Raw genomic sequence first — 25,097 nt, 5'->3', positions numbered from 1 at the left:
AATTTGCATTTTATTTTATATATAGTATATCTACTGAAGTTTATTGTAGATTTTAGTAATATTGCTTCCAAAAAACCGCCATATTTAAAACTCCCGTCCCGTCCCGTCACAATGCTCATAACCGTTCACTCGTCTCGCTCACTCGCACGGCGTGCACTATACGCGCTGTTGTTTGCACCCTCGGCACGCAGCCAACGCGCAGCACGCGCTCGCTGCCGTTGGGAGTTCTCTGGGAGTCTGTTGGGAACTAGGGTTCGATGCGTAACCGCTCGTAGGCGAATTATTCATTTTCGGCGCACAAATTATTGTAATTGTTAAATTGCATTAAATAAATGTTTTTCCAAACCAGAAGAAGAAGAATCCCATCTAAAAATTTAACAGTTGTGCGTTATCGGAGTGAATTTCGTCAGTGGTTTTGCACCTGTTGTTTGCGATGCCGCGACGCGAGGCTCCAGGCGTCCGTAACGACGTCGAGGATGAAGACTCGGGCAGGTTCATGACCGAGGCGCCGCCAGCTACCCGAGAGCCTTTTGCTGCGATCGCCGGCCTTCAGCGTAGGAGCGCCCTCACCATCACCATCACCATCGTCGTCTTCGGCTCATCCGTCTCCGTCGAGAAACTTTGCCGGTTGCACGGCTCGTTTCAATGGCGCCTCACGCTACTCCGACATTCTGGAAGCATTTATCGACGCGATTGTGATATATAAAGAATGTATAAACATCGCGAACGATCATGCACTTCGAGGTTTAGGAGAGGCAGCCGTATGGTTCCGAGGCGTAAAATCATCGATAGCGTCGTGGGAGGACGCGCTGCAGCGCCTACGCGCTATGTACGGAGCGCCCCGCCCCCCGCATATAATATTCCGAGACATCTTCGCTTCTGAGCAAGGAGACCGGGAGCAATCGGAAGTATTCATCGGTCGTTTACGCGCCTCGATCGCCACACTACCGTATGCATTGAACGAGAGAATTCATTTAGATATGATTAATGGTCTCTTAAATAAGCGAATTCGAAAGCGATTAACACGAGAAAGTGTACAAAGCGTTAACGCGCCGTCAGATCAGCGAGCAACGCGACGTGCAACGCTCGCGCCGCCGCCGCCGCCGTCGCTGTACCTGCTGTGGTAAGCGCAGCGAATGCGCCGAATCGAGGTAAACGGTTTTGTGTTTATTGCAAGAAGAGTTGACATGATCGCGACGAGTGCTCAAGGCTTAAATCTAAAAGTGATCCGCATACAGTTTTGTATTAGGGTTGTGGTATGAAAGGTGTTATTCGTTCTTATTGTGCTTACTATAGTACAAAAAATACGGACACTAAGGATTCGTTCTTTTCATGCGATTTTATGTCAACAAATAGGCATTTATATTCTAAAACCGATGCATCGCAATGTCAAGCCCGTGTTTCTTTTGATTGTAATACTGTTTTTATATTCTGTTTGTAATGTATATGATGTGCCTGATGCGCGGTCAGTGGATAACTCGCGTACCGAGCGCTTGCGTCCGGATGTTTGTACCAAAGGCCGTCCAATTTTGGACATAGAGATTTTCGGCTATCGCGGTACCGGTCTATTAGACACGGCGGCTAAACGTATCGTTGCCGGATCCACGCTGTACTCCTTGTTGCTTAAGTTAGGGCAGCCGATGCGTAGTAGCGTCATGACTGGGTGATAATACAACATTTATTAACATAAAATTCTGAAACGAACATTACCATTACCCTTCCTTTGACTAAATAGTTCCTGCAGTATCCGAGATACTGAAAATATTATTTTTAAGAACAAAGAAATGTATGAACTTGAAATAACTTTATTATTTAGCAGCAATCGTGGCCCAACGGTAGAAGACTGAGACTTGCGATTGTAAGTCGCCGGTTCGATCCCGGGGTACGGTCTTAAAGATTTAAACTTCACGCATGAATTATATAAGATTGAAGCTGCCTATTAACAAGTTTCCAGAGGATAAGCACTAGCCTCCTCTGTGTACCACACTGCAATGGCGAATCCGTGAGCAAACCATGGCAAATATGGTATATAGAGCGAGTAAATGACGACAATTTAAATTTATATATATATATATATTTATATATATATATATGTGTGTGTGTGCACAGACATATACATATATATATTAAATTCTTTAATTACATTTACATTTATCATTTTTACGCTGCTAATTATTATTGTTTTTAACAATAACCTATAGTGCAATATCTTCAACATAATTTTAATATGTGTGCTAGTGGAAATAGGCCTCTCTTCATAAATTACATACAGCGTTTTCCGACGACCTTAACAAAGTCATCTGTTCTACTAGTGGTCATTCATGCTGCCTTTACGAGTCCATTGTCTCCACTGCAAAGCGTTAAAGCCTTAGCGGCTAACTGTTCTTCCGCCACTTCGATCCGCCTGTCCGATGGAATATGTCGGCTGCTTCCGTTTATCTACTGTACTGTAATTACAAGCCTTTGCACTAAAAAACTTAACTTATACAACTCTTTACAACAGAAACATTTAAAATATTATGTCTGTCTCATGAAAACTAAAAAATATGGAAATGGAATAATTTATTAACTGTTTGTTAATTTATTGACGAAATGATTTTTGTAAAAAAAATGATATAGCTTAATTGGCACGCTTGGTAGGCGGGTCGGTGATTGCATTGTGTTATAAGTAATATAAGACTCTACCGGAGGAATTCAACTCATCTTAGTGTTTATTTTGTTTTTATTTAGAATTTGACGCAGTATTGATTTCTTTACGATTAAACGATGCGATTATTCATTTTCATTTCAAAGACAAAATTGTATTGCAGGAGGTTCTACGAGCATGGAGTCATCCTTCTCAAATTTTTAATTTTCTTTCAGTTGCTCAACAGCAGTTCATAGAAGTACCTTCGTATACAGAAGTGGATCCAGATGAAAACGCACTATTGATATGCCGAGTATCTAATAAAAGGGGAGTATGCTCGTGGCAGAGAAACAATAAGGTAAAAAACTTCTTTTTGTAATATTAATATAAATTTAAAATTTCGTTGGTCTTTGTACAATTTTTGAAATCATTCTGTATCAACTTTTTTGTATCATATTTGTGCCATTGTGAAATCTATACATATGAATAAACTTGTGTCGTCTAATATGGTGCTGAACGCAAAGCACGTAAAGAACGGCTCGTCCAAAGCGAAATCTTTTTAAGTTTTTGTTAACTCATAAGGGAAGCTTCTTATGTAGATGAAAACGGAATAACATCAAAGGCATAAATGCTTTTCCTAGAAAAAATAAGTAAATAATACCCCTGTCAAAATATACACGTGTACCACACCAAAAATATGGTTTACCATAAAGCATTACATTGAAAGTATAATTACATTATTAATAAAATTTTGTGCAAAATATAAAACTTATTCTTGTAAGTCTTGTCTCTATTACATCTTCAATTATCTATTGGAAGGCAACTGATATCTTTTGACAGTAAAAAAGAAACCTGAAGGTTCAGCTTGAATAAAATTCAAATCCATTCTCTAGTTTTTAGATCGCCATAATTATTTCGGTCAAAACATGACTAGATAAAGCCCAACCGCATAGATCTCCATAGGGACTAGCTGGAAACGGCCCGCAGCCTGCATCCCCTGATAACCTTCAAAAGGTTGACTGCCCGCGTTGTGGGAGAACGTCCTCCTCCTTCCATCCTTCACTGCGCTAACGGCTCTGTGGTCACCGCTGCAAAACCATAAGACAAAAACACAATATCTAAATAGCACTGTTATTGCTTTATTATCCGAAAACTAGTAATAAATTTAGGAGTATCACTTTAATTATTGCTAATTATATGAAATAAATATGTTTGTTTTTCATGAGTGAATATTAATTGAACTTTATTCAATTGCTTAGGCGACAGCAAGTTGCGAAGGCGCTTCGATATCGAGGACCGTTTCGTATCTTCGTAGTTGCCGGCTAGCAAATAGTCCCGCAGTCGAGAACTGACATCGACTTTTCATTTTACTGTGCAAACCATTTTATCACAAACAGTTGTGAGTAGAATTCAACATCTACAATAATGTTTGTTCAGCAGCGCAGTCCAGAGACCGTTTAAAATTAATATTAAATGTGGCTTAGTCGTGTCTATAGACACAAAATAAAGTATGTATTGGTTTTCTTTATAAAATAATTTCACATATATGCAATACAATTGCTATGAAGAACAATGACATCGAAGGCTACAAAGTCTAGTTGGAAGCGGTTTTCATCCGTAGTCTTCTGACTTTGCGAAGGTTGTCTGTCCACCTCGTAAACGTTGGGTAGACGCGCTGCGCGTACAGGCCCTCCACTTCACAACTTTACAACTCCTGGCGGCTGTCAACTCGGAGCAATATGGGGCTTACCCACTACCACCTCGGTTTGCCAACCCGCTGGGCTGTGTCATTTCATTTCTTTCGTGAAAATCTCCTCCTAATTCGATCTCGTGGAAAAATCTCGAGCATAAAAATGGCTGCGTGTAGTGGATTACAATGTAACTCCTTTCTCTGGAAAGGGGCTTATTCTCTTCCTATGTTTTCTTTTTTTGATTTAAAGTCACATGAATTTTTAGCATTAACAGATCCAACGGATTTGAATGAAAGTGCGCAGAATGTCTTTAGTCTAAATATCGTTCTAAGTAAATAGGTTCAATATCGGAGTAATTACCGGATTGGAAGAGACGGAGGCTTTCGTTTTTATATATATGCATATACTTTTAATTGCGACTTTTTAGTGTATTCGTTTTCCATTCTCTCATTCATAAAAAGAAGAATTTAGAAATAAGAAACAAAATGAGCTTCCCTGTAATAAAATTTTTACAAGTACATATATATTTTTTTATACAAGTAATAGGGTTCCAATACTTACTGATTTATATATATATATATATATATATATATATATATATATATATATATATATATATATATAACAAACTGCTCTTCTGCTTGTTTTGTGATTATTTTCACAAACTTCCATTACACTGTATTAGAGAAATTTATTTCATGGCTCTATTATCAATTAACAGTGTCAATAATAAACAATAATTCACAGTGATATGGTTATTTTATTGTTTTCTTTAGATGGACTTTATAATTTTAACTAGATAATATTTAGTTCAGCACTATTACACATGAGTATCCTTATAAGAGTTACTCTTAAACTTTGTTTCTATAGTTTTCAGTATTATTTGTTAATCCTTTAATAGAAGCATTTGTCGTTGACACTATTTGTTCCGGTTTGTGAAACCGTACACTTGAACTTTATTAAAATTCTTACTGAATCGGAAATAATGTATATTTTGTCAGCTTGGTATACCACCTTAACAAGGTTCGTCTGATGTATTACAAGCTCATTTAATATTTTATTAAAAATACCAGACTTAATAAAAGGTGGAATTTGATAAAACATTCGAAAGGAATTCCAACCCTGGAGAATAAAATCTATACCAAAGGAGATATATAAAAGTGTACAGCAGCCGGAATGTTGAATGCTTTTTATTTTATGTAGAAAAATAATAATTTATATACAAAGTGGTAAGCAGTGTAACGGTTGAGAACTGGTCAATATCGCATAGGCGGTGGGTTAAAACTAAAAAAATGTAATGAGCTACCTTTTCAATTACGGCGCCAATATATGTATATCAAATAAAGAAAACCTTTAAACTTTATCACTTTTTGAATTCGTCAAAAAATATATTTAGTTAATTAAGTTTATACTTTCCGTATAAGAATTTTTCTAAAATAAAAGTAGCCTAAGTTATTCTTTATTGCAAGTACTAGAACTAGGTCGTAGTCAACGAAATAATTACAAATATAGGTTATTGTGAATTTTTATGCGGTGAAGACAGGAGCGAAAGGTTACAGGTGGAGCAAAGTAACTTCATAATTTATATTATTAAATACTAATTCTATAAATATCTTCATCATAAATCTCAAAGTAGAGTGACATTTTACGTCCTTCGCAAAAATTAAGGCACGTTCACATTATGACAATACTTTTGCGCCTCCTTTAATAACAGCGAATACTATCTTCAACAGCTGAAGGCTTTAGACATATCGTAAGCGAACACCGGCTCTTTTCAACGGCCTTCGGCATAATTTGCAATTTAGTTGATAAGGGACAGGAGTCCTAACGGTGATGGTGGGCAGTAATTAGCTGCAACCAGGGCGTCAGCTCCTGGTACTGAGCCCGGCCTCTCCCTGCGACGCATTGGATGCGGAAATCATACTGTAAATCTACGCAATATTGAGAATTGACATCAAAAATAAAGCTTAAAAAAAACTTAAAACTATATCCTACGAAAAATTCTTTAAATGAAAGTTTTAGATAGTATGGCGTCTTTAAATTGAATGATCATTTGAAATTTCTGAAACAGTCCATTGGCAGTGAAGAATTTTCCAAAAAAGATTGCATCCATCAATCACCCCTTGGAAATAATTTTAAATGTGCCTCAAAGATTTTTATTTTATTATAACAATAAATAACCTAACACTCTTTACAACAGTAAACAGTTTTATCATCTTCATGATCCTTTCAGCCTTAGGGCGTCTATTGTTCGAGTCTATTGCTCCCGCATAGATTTTTAACAGAGCTTATTGAAAGCACCCAACTCTCTGCGCCTACCTGTGATGTAGTTTGTTTAACTTTGGTTAGGTAGACAACGTTAGAGACAACACCTAGCGCGGCACAAAAGTTAAAACGCTTGGATGCAAGACAGACACAGTTTATTTTAAAAGTCATCCGCCTGCAACTTCAGATACACCGCAATATGTAATAATTTATTACGCAATTTAATTTTAATAATTTTTTACGCAATATATAATTTTTCGCAATATGTAATAAATTATTTGACATGCGAATGAAATAATTTTTAAATAAAACTTTCACCACTCATTTGTAAATAATAAACGTTGGTTCAAAATTTCTATAAGATAGTATTTAATTACATGTTACATCACAGCACTAAAAATTTAGTACAAATTCACATACACAATAGCACGTATGTCACTTGATGCTGTTCGCCGTTTTTAAATTTCCTAATGTTTATCGGCGTGAGACGCGGTTTTGACAACCGCCTACCAATCATACGCCGCACGTCCTATGATTTCGCGCATGCGCAGACCGATGGATTGACAGGTGAGCGAAAGCATTCTGACAGCTGTGACTATTTCGCTTAACAAGGTCAGCAATCCATTTAACGGGGGAACGTGTTATTCTGCCCTTCCGGTCCGAAGTCCGCACCGTGAGCGCCGGGGTCTCATAATTTTAAATCCATCAATTCTGCGCGCTGTGACTTACCCAGTTTCGTTGATCTAGGAAAGAACTGTAGACGTCCCACCGCTGCAACGATGATGATAATGGGTGAAGGATCCCTTATTACTTGAATGAAGGTGAAGAACACACATTTCTCTAAAATAAAACAATTATTATAATTCAACTTTATTTTCAGCCTGTAGGTATGCATCGCGGAAAGTACGAATGGGCAACTCCTCGTACAAGAATGACCGGCGACTGCTCGATTGTGATTCATGGTGCCAAGCTACACATGGACAGTGGCAATTGGCAATGCCAAGTAACTCCCAGCAACTTCGACATGCAGGTTATAAAAGAAAACAATATTATAATAATGTATATATTTATTCTCATTACACACTTGAATAATTAGCAAAATAAAGAAGTTGTAAATTAAAATGTCGAACTTAATGTAAAAGAGAACTACTTATTATTTCAAAACGACTCCAAAATTAACAATATTATAAGAATATTCTATATCTATTCTCATCGTTTAACTAATATGTAAATCCCGTATGTGCAATTTAAAAGACGTTTATAGTGTTTATCGCTCGCCATTACAAACTAAATATGAGAAATATTTATATTTATTCCCATCTCATTAACCAAAGATAATAATAGCAAAACGTTCTAATTGTGTTTAAAAGAGAAATTAACTATTGTCAAAATACATTTATTTATTTTTAATCTATGGTAAATAAAAATGTATTATCTTTTTATTGTATAGTATAGAAATTCGAAAACGAAGATCCTTGATAATGCTTTCTTTAAAAATGTATTAAAAATGTTCATATTTGTACGTATATACACCCTACGCTCGAAGTATGAACAAAAAATAAAAAATTATACAATAAAATATGTAACTTGTGTTTTAATTAAAAAAGGGATTTACTGCGAGCACGCTCTCTCAAATTAGTATTATTATAAAAAAATAACATATCTTTACCAATTTGGAATACAAAAAACACACAACGCTATGCTGAAATATCAGACTGATGTGTAAGATTCAAAAGATTAATTGACAATCTGTTTTAGGACGCGCTCTCAAGCCCCCCGGCCGCTCTAGTTGTACGAGCTGAACCAGAGCCGCCGAGGATTCTCTTCAACGGAACCCTGCTTGAACCGAAACGGAAAATTATGTTGTCAGCTGGGACAAGAGCCGCGGTCGTCTGTAAGGTCCGGTATGGAAGCCCGCCTGCTCACGTCGAATGGCATCTAGGTAAATATTTAATGATAATGCGCTTATTGCATTGACATTCCCCTAATAATTACCAGATTCTTATATTTACACCATAAGAGAGTAAAGAGAAAAATAAAAACAAGAAACATCACAAATTAAGTAATTTGCACATGAACTAAGGCAGTGATTTTCAAAGTGGTCTAAATCGACTCCCAGGGGTCTATGCTGCAAGGAGTCCACGTCAGCGAAAAAAAATTTGGAGGTCCATGAAATGAAAATGGGAGTCCACGTTAGTGGATCTCAACACATACACTGATAGCACCTATTTACTTGTATCATATTATCTTATAATATGAAAACATTTACATCATTCATAAAAGTACCTATGAAGTAAAAAAATTATTATATATTTTTATAAAATTATGTAAGTTGTAGAATGTTGGTATTCGCTTTGTGGTCGCAATACATTTTGAACTTGTAAAAACCTGAGAGTCGCAGTCTCAGAGCTTCGAATGTGGGACAAATACGTTTATTCGTTTCCTGAACCTTGAAGAGGAAAGTGCGAAGAAAATATTTAAAAAAATATAAACAGATAGTACATCACACAAATTATAATGCGTCAGTGTTATTTTGTTTGAGAGTGCTGCAGAAAAGTAAGTACATTATTTTTTTTATTAAATTTTAGTTTTGTATTCGTAGTTAGCAAAGATAGATAAATTACGCCAATCATGGCTTTAGTTATTAGTTGTTTAATATTCAGTCATGCAAAATGACACGAGTACTCCTCAATAGTTTCTTTTTGAAAGTTTTAGCAATCGGTATTATAATTACAGTGCAATCTCCGTAATTTGAGCTAATTGTTGCAAGAAGATGTTCGAATTTTGGAATGTATTCGGAAAAATCGAAAAATATTTTTATTATACAGCTGCTGGATTTTCTGTCTTATTGACATAATTTAATTTTGCCCACAGATGACTGACGCCACGTCGGGATCTAAAAAGAAACGTAGGCAGTACGGTGTTGATTATTCGAAATTTGGCTTCATTCCATCATTGCCGGACAAACAATTGCCAATTGCCTATGTGCCTTTTATGCAACAAAGTTTTGGGCATTGCCGATGAAACCATCTAAACTGCAAGATTATCTGAGAAGATGCCATCCTGATAAAACAGAGAAAGATTTGAAATACTTTCAAACACTCATTCACTTTCATAAACTACAGAAGAGACCTACACCGGACAGAATGTTCGCTTCGACGTCACAAAGAAATGAAGATGGTTTACGGTCGTCTTGCAATATCTCGTTACTTATAGCAAAATCAGGAAAACAGCATACTATCGGAGAGAAGTTAATTTTGCCAACCGTTGAAGAGGTTTTAAAAACTGTTTTACACAAACTTGCATCTGATAAGCATTAAAGGAATTCTCTTAAGCAACAATACTGTTGAAAGACGTATTGATGAAATGAGTTCTGATATTGAAAGCTTCTTATGTAATTATTTGCAAACGACCCATTTCTCTATACAACCGGACGAGTCAACTTTACCAGATAATGCAGCATTGTTATTGGCACATGTTAGTTTCATTATGAGTCAAGAAATCTACGAAGAACTGCTCTTCGCAAGAACTTTGATAACCGACACTAAAGGTGAATCAATATTTCATGTTTCGAAGGATTACTTTATTGAAAAAGCAATTCCTTTATCAAATATAATATCAGTAGCCACAGATGGAGCACCTGCCATGGTGTGACGTTATCATGTATTTACAAGCTCTTTATAACAGAAAGTGTCGGGGGTGTTAGCAATACATTGCGTCATCGATCGACAACATTTAGTTGCTAAAAGTTTGAGTGTTAGATTGCATGAATCACTTCATTGAGTCATTGATGCAGTAAACCGAATCCGAAGCAACGCGTTGAATACGCGGTTATTTGCGCAGCTGAGTGAAGAAAATGACGAACGCTTTCATCAATTACTCCTTCACACTGAAGTACGGCTGTCGAAAGGCTTATGTTTGACAAGATTTTTTGCACTTTTTGAGACTATTTTAGAATTTCTGAATGCTTAAGATAAAATTTTAAAAGAAAATTTAATGAAGAGGAAAACAGACATCGGCCGTTTAACAGATTTGTTTACAAAATTTAATATGGATAATTTGCAATAACAAGGCGACAGTTTAAATTTGATTAAAACAAAATCCATCTTATCAGCGTTTCTTGCCAGAGTTAAATTAATGAAGCAAAATATTGGACGGGGCGAATTTTCTCAGTTCCCCAATTTGTCACAGACAAGTTGCCAGGAAGAAGACGTTTCAACTTACGTTCAACATTTAAATACCCTCTATTCAGATTTTGAATCTAGGTTTGAGGATATTTTGACTATGGTAATACCACTGCGGATAATTAATTCATATGGTGATAGAGGTGACATAGAAGAAACGAATGTCATAATACAAGAGGAACTGACTGAACTAAGTACAAACGAAGAACTTAAGGTTCTCAGCAATTCTGGCTGCAAAACAGCATACTCGTTACTTATCCCGTATAATGGAATATAGCGAGGAAATTTTTGACTAGTGGAAAGGGGTTCAATGTCGTTCGCAAGACTGGACATCATTAGCCGAGGAGATTTAAGACTAACCCTTACAAAATTTACGCCTAATGTTGATAATTTATTATTAAAGCATCAGGTTCATCCTTATTATAAAAATATTGACTTATTACTTATGTTATTTTATTTATACTTTATTATAGGTTTATTTAATATTACGTATATTTTACATAACAGATACAAAATTTTATTTTGAGTCGTTTTAATTTAAATTCAATTAATAAATGTATAAATTAACATGTGTTTGTACTTTAAGTTTTTAATGCTTAACTCCACAACAGTTAGAAATTGACAGAAAAACAATATCAGGTAAGTAGCGGGTCTACCCAACACTGAAAAACATGGCAAGGGGTCTATGACACAAAAAAGGTTGGGGAACTCTGAACTATGGTAACCGAAGAATTGCTCTTCTGAAAATCGCAATGTTTGTTAAACAATTTTTAAAAGAAATTGGTACACGGTAAATGTTGCATCGTGTAACATCTTTATTCCATACTATTTACGCACCATTATTTAAAATTTCATATCCTTTGATATTTGATGATAAGGTGGCAGGCAGATGATAATTACAAGAAACAAAAATAAACTCGTAATGCCCAAATTTTGTCTACGAAAACTTAACAAATCCACCATAGGTATGAAAGTACGCATAAATAACAAAGTATGTCTTGAACCTTACTTTTCTTAATTTTGAATATAAATTTGAAATCATATTATTAAGTAAGTATTATTATAACATTTTATAGTTCGTATTTAATCGAAATATGTGGAACTTGTTCTGGCGAATCATTAGCAGGGTCGGTAAGATAATGTGTGCCTGAAACTAAGCTTCAAACCTACTAGTAGATTAGAATTCTGTTTCATCTCCTTTCTTCCATCGGAGTGCGAGACGCACGGATCCACGACATCCGTACAAGGTTGCAATCCCTTCCCCCCGCACTAAGCGTTTGGCTGCTACTTTTATTGTGCGAACAGCCTAGAAGTAAAACAACCGCCAATTATAATTCAGAAGTCTTCACGACAAAAGCGAATAGTTTTTTTAAGCAAGCATATACCGTCGTAGACCTCGTAATCTTTTAAAACCAAGCGAGACAAGGGTCGAACGCTTCACCTACAAACGATAAAAAAAACAGTTAAATTTCATTTAAAAACACCAACTGCTGGTTTTCTGCCGCCGCTGTATCAACTGATCAGTATCAGCCCGTCAGCGCGCAGGATTACCCGCGGGCTGACTGCACTGACCTTTCCATAATGTTAAAAATAATTAACGATTCAACACCGCGTGTGAATGCCCACTCGAATAAAGATGTTATGAATTTCACTCGGAATTCCAGCGCGTGCTCGTGTTGTATATGTTTTTGCCTACTGCAACGGTACCTTTTAATTGCGGACTTGATTCGATCAGATTCGAGACGCCTGACACCGCTCAGTCAAATGAATACATCAGAAATTGGCAAGCCGGATCTGTGGACAACTCGCTCGATTCTGGAGATTGAGGCGACGAGGTTTGGCTACGGCAAGCAACTGGCTTGCCGTGCCTACCATCCCTCGTACCCGGTGCCTCATTATCGGAATGCCTACGCCTTGTTAGATGTGGCCTGTGAGTAAACATTGCATTTTTATTACTTACGAAATCTGAATCTAATAACCATGGTCAACATTATTTTTAATTAACTTTTTTAATCTAGAGAACTTATATGCTAAACTTTGTATTTACAAATTTTACATTGGACAAATCTTTATTCGTCCATACACAACTTTGGTTAAAATAATGCAAGAGATTTGGACGATGTATAACTTTCATGCAACCGATTGCCGTTTGGACCTAAAGGTCTCGCCATTGCGACCGCTAGGCGGTGGGCGCGGCGTTAATGGGCACCCCGCTAGGTAAACCGTACAGTTGAGAGCGCGTCAAGTCGCTGGATGAGAGCAGCGCCAGACCGGTCGTTATGGCGAACTTTGAGGCCTGCAGTGGGCATCTGTCGGCTGCGTGACGATGAGAATATAATGAATATTATTCTCTCTTATTCAGTTACTAAGTAAACAGCAGGCAAATCAAAATATCTATGTATTGACCTTGCACGTATCCACAGCAAGAAATCAAATTTCTATTAGTACAATAATATAAGACGAAATGACTTATTACCGCGGTATGCAAAATCAATTTAACTATCGTTGTAACAAATTTTTCAATTTACTAATTTTGGATTTTACGATTAGGCTTGTTGGTGCGTTGGTTCAATAGAAGATAGTGCATGAACTTGTACCGAGGAATGTTACGCAACATTTTTTGTCAGTGAATTGAAATAAAAATATATCAGATATCCCAAGATCACTTCTGAAGCGAATGGCATGATATACCAAGACCAGATTCAAAGAATGTTTCTGACTTCATTTTCAGCATTTAGATCATATATTTAAAAAAATGATATACGCATAATTGTTATTTTTAATTTTTATTGAAATAAATATTTGGTAAACGTAGTTTTTGCAAAACTTGAATTTCAAATTCAAATTCTGCCACCGGACACCCTTTTTAAATTTTACTACCGTTCGTAGTTATATTATCATTAGTCATATGATTTATATTTTAAAACATAAAATATTTTTCGGAAGACAAATTAAACAAATTAAAAAATTGTCTGTTGGTTCACAATGCTTTACCGAACTCACTAGGCAGTGGGTTAAAAACAGTATAAACTAATAGAGTTAGTAAACCTTCTTGCGAGCAATGTATACACGTTTACAATAGAAAATGTTGAAAAAGTTACTTCTGCTATAATGTTAAAGAACTTTAATACTAGATAATGCATAGGTAAAAACTTTAAATAATCGTAGCAGATCAGCACACTTTAATAAAGATATATCCACCTATTTTGATATTTGTTAAATATTGTGGGACTGCGTTGGGTTTTTAAAATAATTTACAAATTTAGGACGTTTTGTACGAAACAGACGTGGGTGTCGTAAGGGGTGTAGAGAAACGCTGCTCTGTACATTGTCCATGCCCTGTATTCGATCGGTACTCCGTTTAGGCCCGGCATTCCGCGAGCATCTCTGAAATTTAACTGCATTCTAGTATCGTTTGCGTGCATTGTTTTAAAGTTGATCACAATGCGAAATACTTATATGGTCGTTTGTGAAGTTTAATTCTTTAAAATTCAACGTGTGATCTTATAATACGTAATTTTGTATTCTTGTGAGTAAGTATATAAATCAAGTGAGACTTTTTGAGAGATTTCTCAGATCCAAGGTATTTATTTTTATTTCAAATATCAATTAGAAGTATAAACCCATCTTATGTCGAATAAAAAATTAATTCCGACTAGATAATGTGGTAATAGATGTTGAATGTTACTTAGCTAATTTTAAAATTTCAGGTGGAAATATGTATATATAATAATTATTATTATTTTACTAAATTATTATGTACGAGTATTATCATTAATATATTTATTTCAGATATTCCTTTAGTCTCCATTATTGGGGCTGAAAAAAATGTAATTTCGAATCTAGAAGAAGGCATTAGCACATTGTCATTAGAATGCAAAGCAGATGGAAATCCTGCACCAAGTGTATGGTGGACGAAAGACGGACAAGAAATAATGACCAACGGGTCTCGGCTTATAATAGCGCCTGTGACGAGAAAGCATTCAGGTAGAATACAAAGTTAAAAAAAATTGTGTGTTTTTTATTATAAATAAAACTTTAGTATCGTTTATAGGTATATACGGATGTCTAGCCAAAAACGATTTGGGTATATCTGAATCGATAAAAATCGAGATCGACGTTAAATGTAAGTATTTATTAATGTTTTCATTTTTTTTTCAATATCTTGTTTATTTTGTTTTTATGTTGTTTTAGACCCACCTCGTGTAATTTGGGTTGGTCCGGAGCTTCGCCTCGACGTAGATCTCTACTCGCAAACAACTTTTGAATGTATTGCGGACGGGAATCCAACACCATCCTATCAGTGGTATCATTGGTAAGTTTAAGACGCTGCAAGTAACAGTTCACTATTCAACTGCCAATTTTACTTGAAGCAAATAAAACTCTTCTACCTTTAAAATTCAAACGAATAAACATCTTCGTTATTTGTCCTTCTACTGTTTCCTTATTATCGTTGGCTGGTAAAAATTGCCTCGTCTGATAAGATCGCCCGTTGTACTTTTTTCTTTACTGTTGTGTAACTACGTATATACTTTCTAGCGTGTGTAATAAATAGTATTAAATTGAATTAAACTCCAGATACGTTTTAAGATCGTCAATCATTTTAAACAAAGGTCATTCCCGTGTAAGTCATCACCAGATCTGGATACTGAACTTCCAAGAAAACCGGTCAGAAACTTAATAGTTGCTCATTGATGAGTCAACAAATTCCCACAACTTGGTCAACTGACATCTCTCGTGTGTTACAATAAGAGTCATTTAAAAATATATGTTTTTAGATTAAAAACTAAGATAAAAGGTTGATGGTATGTTTTGGAATATTCATTATTTATGCCTACATCAGAATAGGTTTGTAATTTAGACCACTACTATGATGTAAAATTTACAATTAAAGCAGATAGTAAAGAGAAAATAATTTAAGTCAATATTGACAAAAAGCGGACGACACGCAGCTTGCCAAAACCAAAGGAATATTCACTGACCGAATTGAAGCCAATGTATGTCCTACAGCTGAAATAACATACATAAAAGTGTTATGCGTCCGTTAATAAATAAAGCGTGCTTCCAGTCCCAGAACAATGGACATCAATATGTGCTTAGATGGTTACATAATGGAGTCAGGATCCCATCTCTCGCTCTACAACGTGACGTACTCGCATCGTGGCTCATACGCGTGCATCGTCGAAAACCTAATTGGAACCAAGAGAAGGTAAGTTATTAACATTTCTTCTTTTTCTAAATTGTAAAAAATATAAATGGTCAAGTCGTTATCAAATTTTTTCTAGTTATTGCTTCTTTTACTTTATTATATTCCTTAATTATGTCAAACACGGGCAGGTAGGAAATTATCTAAAAATGAATGCATCTGTCTGTCTGTACTCGATAGATTCAAAATATTCAATATACATTCAATCGTCATGAAAATTTAGCAAATTATTAAGTAAATAAAATAATTCAATTAGATGCAAATTTAATTAGATGCACAATACAGCAATACGTGTACGCGTACACCTTGTTTTATGATAAATTATTTAAAAAAAATATGGAGTAAATCAATGTCAATAATAGAAATATAATTCAAAAACGAAATAGATAATCCGCCTGATGAAGATTATTCGAATTTCGGGTGATAATTACATTCAAAAACTCATTTATGAATGAGTAAAAAATTACGTAACGGTGTCATTTTGTATACATTGATATATATATATATATATATATATATGTATATATATATATATATATATATATATATGTATATATATATATATATACATTGGTATATTTATATATATAGAAATTATATGAAAATAGACGTACATATAATAAGTATATCTGAATTTGAAATATATAGCAACTTCTTTATATTTTTTTTATACAGACGCCTTAAACCGTTCTTTCCTTTATCAAAAGGTCCGCATCTTGTACCACCTCTGCATAAATTGTTAAACATATATAATATTTCTTGTAGTTGTTATATATCCTTTTACATGTGTTTCTTAATTATTATTTTCGTGTACAACTAAGTTACGAGGTAAAAAGCTGGTTTGAGTGTGCATTATATTTATAGACAGACCTAATGAATTAGTTGTACGCTCGTAGAAGCCACCGGTCAAAGGCCCTAACGCTGAACGTCTCTGGACCGCCAGCTACGAAGGACGTCGAAATCGTTCACGAAGGGAAAAGTAACATGGCTCTGTTGAAAACGACGATCTGTGCTGAACCACCACCGAAAGCTGCGCATTGGATTAGAGAAAACTTGCGATTTGACGTGCCTTCAGCATATGGTGAGTTGTCATCTCATAGTCTACACTGCCCCTGTGTCCTAAACCTCGAGGCATTTAACGATCTGTAGCGCTTGGGCAGCGACTTGAAATAAAATAATGTATCAACTAATGTATAATTGGGTAAAACTTCCAAATTGTATTGTTAATATCTATAAATTTTAGCTGTATTTATCCATAACAAAAAATTCTAGGAGAAAAATGGAAATAGTGATGAAACGCTGTCGTGCCTCGCAACTTGGAAAAGAAATATCCGTATCAAATAGCGGTTGCCCTCTCCCAGCTGCGTGCGTTTAGTAGAAACGAAAAAAAATATTGTAAAAAAGAACACTAGCGATACAAAATAGAATTATTAAAAAGTCTGTACAGCCTAAAATTAGTATCAACTCTGTAGGATACAGTAAACACCATTAGTACAGTAATACCTCTTAAGGCAATTAATTTTAATATTTTATCAAAATTGAAATGGTAAAAAAATGTTGCGAATTTTTAAATGATTATAGAACTAAAGAACAAATTACTGTTATTTATTTATTATGAAGATATCTTTTCACACCAAGACGAGTTTGGATTTTCGTTGTAGTCGTAAATGAACTTTCGTATTATTGAGTATTATTTATTATTATTTATTAGTATAATCGCAGCGATTCATAAAAGTCGATTCATAGCAAATCAATGATTATTGTTAACCCAACAAAGTATTTATTTATTTAACTTTAATTGTAATGCGTGGCATTTAACAAATAAGATTTGAAATTTCTTTTAAGTTTATTAATTTTTCTAAAATAAAGTAGCCAAAGTTACTACTTATTACACCAGGTACCTGCTACAGTAAGTGCCGTCACAATCGGTCCAGCCGTTTCAGAGATTAGGCCGAACGAACAGACGGACAAAAAAAAATCTAATTTTGATTTATGAACCGTATGTATATATTCATATGCAAGTACTAAAAAGCGGTTATTATAATGTCACAAACGAACACACCTCTTTTATATTTTTGTATATAAGAATATACAAATAGTATTTCTCTTATAACAGTACAAAGTTTATCTAGAGTGTAATGACACATGTTCAAGAAAGACAAATCTGATATTCAAGATAAAGTTAGAATATTTATTTTCTTGTGAAATTAATAATCTTCGATAATTAATAAATTATATATATTTATATATAAATTATATTAATAAAACGCGGAACTCACGAAAATGGAAACATTATCAAATTTCACGTTAAGCTCAAGTATTTATGTGTTTAATCGTTTATTTATTCATTTAGATATAATTATTAGCCAAGTGTAATGGCGTACTAAATTCCTTTTGTTTTTTACACACAGTTTCGTCTCAATGGTCAAATACTGTCTCAATTATTTTCATTCTTCATTAATATCTTATTATATTGAAAGAATCAATAGCGTAATGATATTATAGTAAAAATTAAAAATAAAGTAAAAAAAAAATTTCAAAATTCGTATTAGTGCATTATTAAATAACATTTACAGTACCCGCCGAGAAATATTGCACATCGACCTTTGGAAAGAGACATTCGGCTAATTTATGTGTTCAATTTATGTGTTTTTTAAGTGTTGTTTTATGTGTTCTGTTTATGAATTGCAAATCTATATTTTTCCTTTTGATTTAACGTGTACAAGTAGGAACGGTGTATTGTTGTAGGTCGATATGAAGCAACCGAAAAAGAGTTATTGGACGGTTGTTACCTATATACTTTAATCGTTGAAGATGTTACTTCGCTCGATGAAGGAAATTATAAGTTTTACGTGGAAAACGACAAAGGAGTCACTAATTATATCATAACTATGTTGGCACATGGTAAGTCTTGAAATATATCACGACTGTAAATATATGTCATTCTTATATATGTTGAGAGAACTGAAATCTGATTAGCTTCTGTTCCAGAATCTGCCAGCGCGGCGCCTATGGCAGCAGCGGTGCTTACGATTGCGACGTTGTCTCTCATAATAACATTCTCTATCGTGTATTGCCGCAACAAAAGTAGTAAGATCATTTTAGTATATTATTACGACGGATTAATATTTTACCGAGGCAGGCTAAACCGCAGGAATGTTATTTCTGGAGCTCCTTAGATTTCGATCGAATAAATAGATCACGTCTTTTATCACAAGATTTATGTTTATTAAGAGGCCGTCCTGCGTTTGCATACTGCCGAGCATACTGCCTAGTAAATACTGGTATATACTAGGTAGTATGCTCGGAACTGCACTGAGGCTTCGCAGTAAAGACTTTTTCACCTATATACCGACTCATCACGATGTCTATAAAATCATAAGACCTAAAAATTTAGAATATATTGAAAATTTTCCTTTGTCTGTGTAGAAATCAACTAATAACAAACTTCACCAAATTCTACCCAAAAGGAATTTTTTTTATGCTGTCCTAAATTTTTGCCAATTTTTTTGTTAGGAATTATGTTATTATGGTTAACTATTTTTTAGGTTTTATTAATTACTTCCACAAAAAGCAACGTGAGCCACGAGAAGCGGGCGCGTGTCAGCTTATATCTTCATTTTCTTGTGTGTATTTTACCCAAATTGTTTCCTAAGCCATTATAAATAAAATACATTGACTGGGCGCTAGCATCCTTTGAATTGGAACTTGAGTTTTAAAAAAAAACGATGTTGTTCATCGGTAATGTCATTTTTTCAGCCACAGGTCATTTCAACATCTTCCGACAGTGAGCGCTTTGTAAGTGGACGTTCTATAGTGCGTCTCGCGTTCCGCGGTTTTCATTTCAGAACCTTACGACTCTAGTAATTCTACTAATTCTATTAATTACTTCTATTACTATCTATAATTCTACTACTCTATTAATTCTTTTCTCCATCTAGCCTACATATTGCCACTTTAACTTACCGTTACGCTACGGCTCTATCAAATATTTTCATTCATCTACAGATATCCTCAATCCAGATTCGATCTCGCACAGAAATCCCTGACATAGCCCTCTCTGTGGCCCATTTAGTGTTTGTGAATTTGATAATGAAAACCTTAAGTGAAAACCTCATATTTTATTGTTAGTACTAAGAAATGTACAATGCAATATTTTCGTAACAATTAATACAGTGATGTTTCTTCCCAGATCGCAAAAACAATGATGTGGTGTTGTACCGGTAACTATTACAATTTTTTTTATAATTAACTAAAGTAACTAATAGAATCAGGCGTTACCTCGCGGATTTCCATCCTAACTAAGAAACGGACTAATATATAGCTACTTCCGCTATGCAGCAGTAGTCGTGCAACGAAGTGCACCGCCCGCCAGCCCGCTGGTTAATGCGCATGCGGCAAACAATGCGAAATGCAGGTATCACCGTTAAAAAACAATCACAAACGGACTGTTAAATTGGTTCTATTTTCAAATCGAATAACTATAACGTAGCCTTTTAAATTCTCTTTCTCTTTCCCTAACTGTTTGTTTGAAGCTGCACGGCGGTTCAAATTTGCGAGGTTGGTCATCGTGTCAAGTTGTCAAGTTTTGGGGAGAGGACTGTGCCTTGCAGTCGGCGTCTATCGGCTGATATATGATGGCATAAGACTGGAAAATAATTGTCTTTTTATTCTGTTTATCAGCACCAAATAATTAAAATAAATTGTTATATTTTTTCATCACTGACTTTATATTTATGAAAAATATTTTTCATTTTAAAGTAGCTCAACAAAACCCCCACGGTCGGAAACGAAGTCCGCTTATAACCGCAATGCTCGCTGCGTTGAGGCGGACAACGGACTCAGTCGAGAGCACAGCGAGAACTGCGCGAACGATTGTCCTTCCGCTCATCCCTCTGCCACCTTCTAAACTCTGCACAGGTAAAACTAGCTGCAACTAATGCTCATTTTAACTATATGTTTTACTAGAACAGATCCCAACATAATATTAATTTAAGTAAAAATTTATGCACCATCCCCGTATCTATTTTATATATATGTATATATATATATATATATATATATATATATATTACTTTTCCACCTATGCATTAACTCATCACAATATTTCTAGAACCATAAAACTTTAAGACTATAAATTTAGTAAAATATTTCTTTTGTCATGTAGAAGCCAGTGAAAAATTAATTTTAAAAAATTCCACTCGCAAAGAGGATATATATGCATACTAAAAATATGCATATTTTCTTTATTGTAGCACTTATAGACATAAAACTTTACAAGTAACAACTTTACTTTTAATTTTACAGCTTTTCAAAAGTTTTTTAAAATGTATTTTTTAAAATTAGTACTGTAAAAAGAAGCGCGAAGCGGACGAAGACAGCTAGTCTTAATGTCAAAAAAAATAATTTCTATATATTATTATAACGCATATTTATGTGCGCTAGCGCAGCTCGAACTGTTCGTCGTTTTTTATTATTTTTGCTAATCCAGCTAACATTGATTTACAGAGAGAATAACTAAAATTAAATCAAGTAAAATATTCGAAACGAACTTTTTCTTTCTCATATAGTATTTATAATCTATTCGTCGCGGCAGCTAGTAACATATCTTTATTGAATATACAAAATACACTTAATTCGTTTATATTTTTTACTATAACGCGACAGGATAATGAATTTTAATATAACGAAATGTAAAGGAAAATAAAATTAATTATTTTGCAAAAGGGGAACAACTTTCTTTATTTGCTCAATTTTGTTAATTTAACGCATGAAAACATAAAAAATTCCAAGAGATTAGTCTTTTTAGTTCATTTGTGTGTATTTACTACATTACATTTCTATGTTCCTCCACAGAAAAAAAAAAACAATTTTAATCGGCTACATAAAATTAGCTTTGCTAGAAAAAAAAATTAAAATTTGCTAAAACAGCAAAAAAATACTCTACAATAGTTTCACGCTATTTAAAATACCAATTTAACGTAAATGATTTTAATGAAAGAGCTATTTTTAAAGAATATAAATCAAATATTTAGTTACATACACACACATACACAATAGTTAATTATACGTGTTTACTTGTTTTTATGTAATAGTATATTATAAAGTAATAAACGTCTTTTTTATTAGTTTGTCTGTTTTTATGTTACTAAGCACTTAACACCTTTTAACCTTTTTTTTTTCAGCCAATACCGTTTTTTTATTTCGCTCTCCCGAGGTTCAAGTGGAACAAATGGCACACAACTCCACTGCGTGTCAAACAACAGCGACCCTTAAAGCTTCGGTGACGCAAATTGGATGACATTCTGACACATATTTCGTGAATTGTTACTTTGATTATCGAAAGATTTCGAAATTATAACAGACAAAAATAATATTAATTGATAAATCTGATCTATTATCTGAGTATAACTTCAATTAAATATCTTTTTAACAGAAAGAAATCTTAATTTAAAATAAAATAAAATTCTTACTTAAACTTAAACCTTCAAACTCAAAATTTCAACTTAAAACCGACAATATAACCCTTCGTATTTATTCTTGGTATTAATTTATGTAAAACTGTTAACTATTACATATAACATTCTATTCTGTGTGAAAGATATACTAATTAATTTTAATTGTGCGTTTAATTAATGTTAATTGTTTCACTATTCACTGACATTTAAATTCTAGATTAGACATTGTTAATTGATGCAACGGATAAAGTAAAAGTCCACAAAAATGTAAAAAAAAATTATCCTGTTTATGATCGATTGTATTCGTAGCTTAGAAAGTTTAAAAACATATATTCTAAAATTAAATTAATCTGTAATAAATGTTACTTCCAGCACTAAAAAGAGTTTTATTTCTTACTAAATAACCTTAAATAGAAACGTTCCAATTCGATCCTCTATTAGACGTCACATTATTATATTATTACTTACGTCATAGAACCTTAATTAATACAAAACAAAACAACAAAAAATCTGAATTACTATAAGAAAAAAGATAAAAGTAAACAAAATCATCACAACTATTTCTTAATATTTAATGCCATTACAGGCGTTATTTTGCGGAAGACGATCCCAAGTAAGAAAAGGACCATTATATAGCTACTTCCGGACATGCAGCCGTAGTCGTGCAATAAAGTGCACCGTCCGCCAGCCCACCGACAAATGCGCATGCGGCAAACAATGCGAATGACATAACTACCACCGCTCAATCACTAAACACGTGTTTCACCCCTTCACGGGGAATCTTCAGGAGTAATGTTACACCGTCTATTGTCTCATGTGAAGTTTTTGCCTCTCCGAACCTACTGCTACAGGATACTCGGTGCGAGGACGAGTAAGTCACACAGGTAGTGGCCTCGAGATAATAGCAGGGGGTCACCCAGCCAGCCCTCTAATACCCAAACCCAGTGCGACCCAGTAGGCCTGCAGAACTCGCTGTTAGCGCGGCTAAGCAAGTACATTTGTCCAATCAGTGCTACTAAAAGTGTACTAAATCAGGAGTTGAATGTGTAGAGCACCGTGGACCACTCGACAATCTAAGGAAAGATACTGATCCTGCCTCGTATCGGCCACGCTGTTAGCGGCAAAGAAGTTGGAAGTTTGGGTGGTTTGTTTGCCTTTTTAATTCCTATCACAACTGCTTCCTTCCAGGTGTTAGGGAAAGTGCAGCTTGTAAAAAGGGAGTTAAAAGTCGAGACAAGTAGGAGTATGAGAAGGGGAGGAAGCATTTTGAGAACCCTGTTGGAGATGCTGTCAGGGCCGTGGGCTGATTTATTTTTCAGGCCCTTAATTAGGTCAGTGACCTCGTTGGAGGTTACGGGTGGGATGTCTAGTCCGGAGGGAGGAGGTATCGACCGGTTTCGGACCTTGTTATCTACCGCTCGTCGATGTCGTAGGTTGACTGGAGTGGTTGAGGGAGTGCATTGTTTCTCCATGCTGTCAGCCAAACATTCAACGCGTCGCGTACGAGAGGAGGGGTGGGGGGAACTTTGTTTGCTTTGATACACCGAGCCAGTTGCCAGAAGGCTTCTTTAGAAGGCTCGAGGTCTCTAAGCAGCATATCCCACCTTTTGTTCCTATGTTCCACCAGATGTTCTTTGACCAGCCTTTGTGAGTTACGGAGACGGAGTTTGCTTTCGTTGGTCCTGTATCTATCATAAAGTCTTTATTATATAAAGGTCGGCATCAGGTGTCCCAACTCAGCTCAGCACTTGCTGATGCAGACCGTCGACGAGTTTCAGATTGCCTTGTCAATAGTAGCGGAGTCCTATAACGTGCCTGACCACCCTCGTTGGTTCGGCGACGGCTCAGTCTCCGTAGCTTTTCTGAAGGGGCGAAGGGTACCCCACCACGCACCTTATTATCTGAGGAACATGGTTACGTTGCAGTTAAATGGGCCGAGCTTGGGACGGAAGTCGTCGTCGCTAAAATACATGTGTTGGGGTTGGAAATAGCGCCAAACAAGACCAAGGCGCTATGGTTCCACCGGTTGCCTCGAACGAGGGAACCTCCCGACTCGCGCGTTCGCGTCGGTGAGCACGATGTCACGCTGGGGCGGTACATGAAGTACCTCGGCCTCACTTTGGACAGTCGCTGGGGCTTCGGAGAGCAATTTGATCGCCTCGTCCTCCGGATTGAGAGGATAGCGTGTGCCATGCACAGACTGCCGCCTTATCTCGGGGGACCCACGGAGGAAGTTCGCCATTCGACGCTGTAGAACTAAGATCTACAGCGTCCAGCGGAGGAGGGCCATACGGATCGTACGCGGATATCGCACGATATTGTTTGAGGCGGCGACACTCCTGGCGCGCTTTCCGTCCCTGGACATTCTAGCGGAGATGGGTTTACGACCGAGTCATCATCCTCCGCTATACGGCCCGTATATTGCCAGCCCAATGCCCATATATTTGACAGTGATGGCACTGTCCTACTAAGCCCTTCTTGTGAGGGGCTTCAAACGTCAGGCCTGTGAGGGAGCAGATCCTCCTGTATCCTCATATTGTTCTATATGGATTTACGTGTACAAACTTTTATAAAAGTTTAAATATTGAAATAGAATTTATAGTATAATAGTTAAAATTTAAATAAATATTTGTGTGAATTTACTACGTCGTCTTTTTTTCCACCACT

At 35.5% G+C, this 25,097-nt stretch overlaps 1 protein-coding gene across 1 annotated transcript; it reads left to right on the top strand.

The window, feature by feature from the left end:
- Nucleotides 1–433: 433 nt before the first annotated feature.
- On the top strand, nt 434–24,684 carry LOC137922501 (irregular chiasm C-roughest protein-like). The gene is made up of 14 exons (XM_068765533.1): nt 434–635; nt 751–949; nt 1,060–1,151; nt 2,863–2,984; nt 7,463–7,612; nt 8,341–8,524; nt 12,502–12,696; nt 14,559–14,753; nt 14,821–14,892; nt 14,961–15,081; nt 15,835–15,975; nt 16,869–17,053; nt 18,721–18,876; nt 24,356–24,684. Exons 1-14 carry the CDS (start codon nt 434–436, stop codon nt 24,682–24,684), a joined length of 2,343 nt encoding a protein of 780 aa, XP_068621634.1.
- The last annotated feature ends 413 nt before the right edge of the window (nt 24,685–25,097 follow it).

This window comes from Battus philenor, unplaced genomic scaffold (assembly GCF_028537555.1).
Source record: "Battus philenor isolate CCGP_79_NKW_IND1 unplaced genomic scaffold, ilBatPhil1.0.hap1 SCAF_2, whole genome shotgun sequence".
Lineage (NCBI taxonomy): Eukaryota > Metazoa > Arthropoda > Insecta > Lepidoptera > Papilionidae > Battus > Battus philenor.
Note: the sequence above shows the minus strand (reverse complement) of the source record. Positions and strands in the feature narration are given on the sequence as shown.

Excerpts from the sequence above, each read along its gene's own strand:
- LOC137922501 (XM_068765533.1), top strand. The coding sequence starts at position 434 with ATGCCGCGACGCGAGGCTCCAGGCGTCCGTAACGACGTCGAGGATGAA. Across the intron at positions 17,054-18,720 it reads TGACGTGCCTTCAGCATATG|GTCGATATGAAGCAACCGAA; the intron begins GTGAGTTGTCAT and ends GTATTGTTGTAG. Across the intron at positions 18,877-24,355 it reads CATAACTATGTTGGCACATG|TTAAATGGGCCGAGCTTGGG; the intron begins GTAAGTCTTGAA and ends GTTACGTTGCAG.